General features: G+C 35.3%; 1 protein-coding gene across 1 annotated transcript in view; it reads right to left on the bottom strand.

Annotated features, from left to right (window-relative positions):
* Nucleotides 1–4706, bottom strand: part of LOC106876393 (transcription factor 7-like 2) — a 79055-nt gene that overhangs the window by 60657 nt on the left and 13692 nt on the right. Inside the window, exon 4 of the mRNA XM_052968454.1 lies at nucleotides 2670–2744. Coding sequence (XP_052824414.1) covers nucleotides 2670–2744 — 75 coding nt within the window. The remainder of the gene's footprint in view (nucleotides 1–2669; nucleotides 2745–4706) is intronic.

Here is a 4706-nt window from a genome sequence, read left to right as displayed (position 1 = left end):
GTTTTCTTTTTACATGTTTCAGTCATTGAACCGTGGCCATGCTGGGGTACCACCTCAAAAGGTTTTACTCAAACAAACAGAGCCCAGATCTTTTTTCTTAAATGTTTTATTTTTTTTTAATGTCTGACACATATTCTATCAGTCTCTTGCACCAAACTGCTAATGTTACAGGGATATAAACAAACTAACAATTATCAAGTGGTGGAGGAAGAAATACAAGCATACACACACACATATATATGCATACAATAGGCTTCCACTTAGTTTCCATCAACCAAATTCACTCACAAATCTTCAGTCAGCTAAGGGATATAAAACACTTTCACAGGATGCCTTGGCAGTGGGACTGAACCCCAAACCACATTATTGTGAAATGAACTTCTTAACCACACAGCCATGCCTATGCCCATAAAGGACTACATTACCTAGTGTGCCATCTCTTTCCCCAAAGCAGTAAGTATAATATTAGGTGAAGGACATTTAGCTACTATTATAAGCAGGTTAAGCAACCAGAGAGCAGGGTGGGGGTGGGGGTAAACTATTTTTAGGACCAAGGACATATTGGTCTTCAAATTTTGGCACAGGGCCAGTAATTCAGGGAGAGGGGGCAAGTTGATTACATCAATTCCAGTGTTGGACTGCTACTTATTCTATCAAACCCAAGAGGATAAAAAGGCAAAGCTGACTCCAGTGGAATTTGAACTCAGAACGTTAAGATTAATGAAATGCTGTTAAGCATCTTATCCAGCATGCTAAACAGTTCTGCCAGCTCACAGCCTTATTGCCAAGGACATGTTAAAGGTACATAAGAACTCTGGAAACACATCCATACAAAGAATAGTAATAAATGGCTCTTTTTATTTTGCAAATTCATAAGTACACAAACTTATAATGTTGAATTATAAAGTTGGGGTATTAAGGCTTAACTTTGCATCCCCCTTTTTTTTCCCCCAGTTTAAATTTCAGCAATGTGGTGTGCAGTTTCAATTTCGAATGCAGCAAAATTCCACCAGAAGGCACTTGGTTCTCCACACTTACTGCAGAGGCAAGCAGCTTCAATGTTGGTTCATGACAACCATGATAGATAGATTTGATAGATATCCAGTTTTAAATAAAGCTGTAAAGTGATCCCTAAAGTGTAATGAATTTATGCTCTGTTGATTCGGCAGAGACCTCAGTGAGGCATTTCCACCTCTATTACTGTAATTGGATTCAACCTGTCTCTATTTCAATCATATTTTCATTTCAGCTAAAAGCTTTACTTTGACATCCACCTAAATCGCAATGTTCCTTTATGTTAAGTGCTTTCTATAAAAATAAAGAATAAAATGAAGTAAAAACCTAACAGCAAACTCCTTAATTTCCTATTAATTTTACTTTAAAACGAATAGTCATCAGATCAAACCTACATTCAAGGAAAGGAAACCAGCAGTGGATTACTTCAGCAAAAAGCAGTTAATAAACATTTGCAAATTTGAATAAGTTGATATTTAAATTTGCAAACCTTGAATATAAACTTATTCGAATTTGAATATAATTTAAATCTGAATAAGTTTATATATTCAAAGCTTGTAAATTTGAATATGAAACTTATTTGGATATGCAAACTTAGGAATATATGAGTTTTAATATTTTGTACAATGCTAAAAATTGAGATTTTTTCAGCTTCTGTAATCTGTAATCCAGTTTGCTTCCTTAGTCAGAATCTAAGTAAACTACAGCTTTAAAATAAAGATTGCTATGAGTTAACTCTCATTCTGTTATGCAAAGATTCTCTCTACATAGATGCAGGCATGGCTGTGCGGTACCAACCACATGGTTCCGGGTTCAGTCTCACTGCATGGTACATTGGGCAAAGTATATTCTACAATAGCCTTAGGCTGACCAAAAGCCTTGTGATTGGATTTAGTAGATAAAAACTGAAAGAAACATGTCGTACATGCGCGTGTATGTGTATGCATGTCTTCGTCCCCCACTAGTGCTAAGTTGTTTAAGCCCATGTAACTTAACAGTTCAGCAAAAGAAACTAACAGAAATATCACTTAATAAATAAGTACTGGGGTTGATCTGCTTGACTAAAAGCCCTTCAAGGCAGTGACCCAGCATGGCTGTAGTCCAATGACTGAAACAAGTAAAAGATAAAAGATGAACATTCAAAGAAATTTTTTTTTTATATTATGGGTTAATCAACCCTAATAGGGAGAGGTTAACTAATAATATTAGTAACACTGATAAAATGAAACAAGATTGGATGGGGGGAGAGAAATAAAGCAAAACCAAGACAGAGAAAATAACTCAAACATTACTAAATATTTTCAAAATCTTAGAAGAGATGCCACTTTTAATGGTGTATTTTAAATATTCATAATTAATCATAATTAATTTTGCATAATTAATCAGTTGAGTTCATGCTGAGGAAACAGCGGAAGGAGGGGGTTGAGCAAAAAAAAAAAAAAAATTTTAATAATTAAACAAAATTAAACAAGGTAAAATAACTAGTCAAATGACCCCTACGCAAACTGCTAAGCCGGTCAGAGCTACAAATAATTGGGAGGTGAAGGTTAACAAAACTGATTTTGTTAGCTTTTCAAGTGTGTTATTTTGGGTGTGGTGGTGTACAATGCCAACACTGGATGAAGTGGAAGTAGTTCAAAAAGATTCATGCTCACCCATAATATGAAGCTGATTTTCTCCAGAATTCATAAAATTCTGGATTTCTGGCTAATTCTGGAAAAATGGCATCTCTATTTAAGAAATAAATAATCTTTGTTAAAATAATCTCCATTTAGGTGTGTGTGTATGTTTGTGTGTGTTTACGCGCTTATGTATCTGCCTGTGTGCATGTGTATGTATCTGTATAAAACGAATGATGTATCTAAATGTAAATATAGGTATTGTTGTTGTAATAATTATTATTATTATTATTATTATTATTATTATTATTATTATTATTATCATCATCATCATCATTAGAAAGGCAGTGAGCTGGCAGAATCGTTGGCACGCTGGATGAAATGCTTAGCAGTATTTCACCTGTTGCTGCGTTCTGAGTTCAAATTCTGCCGAGGTCAGCTTTGCCTTTCATCTTTCCAAGGTCAATTAAATAAGTACCAGTTACGCACTGGGGTTGATGTAATCAACTTAATCCTTTTCCCCAAATTTCAGGCCTTGTGCCTATAGTTGAAAGGACTACTACTACTACTACTACTACTACTATTACTACTACTACTACTACTACTACTACTACTACTATTACTACCAAGGTGGTGAGCTGGTGGAACCATTGGCATACTGGGCGAAATGACTAGTGGTATTTCGCCTGTCGATACATTCTGAGTTCAAATTCTACTGAGGTTGACTTTGCCTTTCATCCTTTGAGGGTCAATAAATTAAGTACCAGTGAAACACTGGGGTCAATATAATTGACTAGTCCCTTCCCACAAATTTCAGGCTTTGTGCTTTTAGTAGAAGGGGTTATTATTATTATTATTATTATTATTATTATTACAACAACTATTATTGTTGTGGATAAGCAGTGTGTGTGTGTGTGTGTGTGTGTGTGTGTTTGCAATCAACAATACTACCATTCCTTTCATGTCCCGCTGCCAATATAAAAAAAAACTCATCATCATCATCCTCATAACCAATAGTAAACTCCAGGCCAGCTCAGGCAAACAGATCCATGATCAAAGACGTTCCAACTATGACCATCCTGTCATTGTTTTTTTCTTTCTTTCTTCTTCACAGAGTGAACTACATTATCAAATATTTCCTAAAACTTTGGCTGCTATTCCTATTAGACCAAGGGACCATGTAGAGGCTCCCTTGCTGGCTAGGCATAGCAGATAACTAAGTCTGGTTATAATTCAGTTTTGATTTCAATTCCCACCAGGGTTGATTTTGCTGATCAATACTTTTTGATTGATAAAATAACAACTAATACTAAATTTTGTTGATTTAACCCTTTTGATACCAACCCGCCTGAAACTGCTTCTGGCTCCGTAATACAAATGTCTTGTTTACATAAGTTCTGAATTAAAATCTCCCACCAAACCTTCGTCACAATTTATGCTCCTAACGCTAGCTTTTTTGCTATATTTAAAATTAACTGAAAGAAACACAGAGCATCTCAACAGAAATACGGTAACAACAGGGTTGAATTGAATTTATAAATACCACGAGGCATAAGATCTGATGTTCTTACACTTATGCCGAACTGCTATACTGGATTGATATTGAACCAAGACAGACGAAAGGCAAAGTTGACCTCAGCGAGACTTGAACTCAAGTGCCTTGGAACAAATGTCAATAGATATTCTAACCAACACTCATAACACCACCACCAACTCACCGTCTTTACTGTCCTACATAGTGGATGTCATTTTTAATCACTAACATTCAAGGCCATCTTAACAGCATTAGAGACCTCCCTTCTTTATAGCTAAGCACTGCAGTGGGCCTCACCCATATTTTGTTTATTTACAGCAAACCACACAGTATATCTTTCTTTTTTTTTTATTTACGTCAATGAAAGTGCAGAAATTATAGTAAAAACAAAATGTTGTTATATTTCTAAAATTCAAAATAAATAATGCAAATCTCGCACACTTTTCTGTCACCTCATAACACCAAGGACTTAACTTGAACAGAGTGAGTGTATGTGTGTGAATATATAAGAGAAAAAGACATGATAAATGAAGAGGGAG

Source organism: Octopus bimaculoides, chromosome 6, assembly GCF_001194135.2.
Source record: "Octopus bimaculoides isolate UCB-OBI-ISO-001 chromosome 6, ASM119413v2, whole genome shotgun sequence".
Lineage (NCBI taxonomy): Eukaryota > Metazoa > Mollusca > Cephalopoda > Octopoda > Octopodidae > Octopus > Octopus bimaculoides.
Note: the sequence above shows the minus strand (reverse complement) of the source record. Positions and strands in the feature narration are given on the sequence as shown.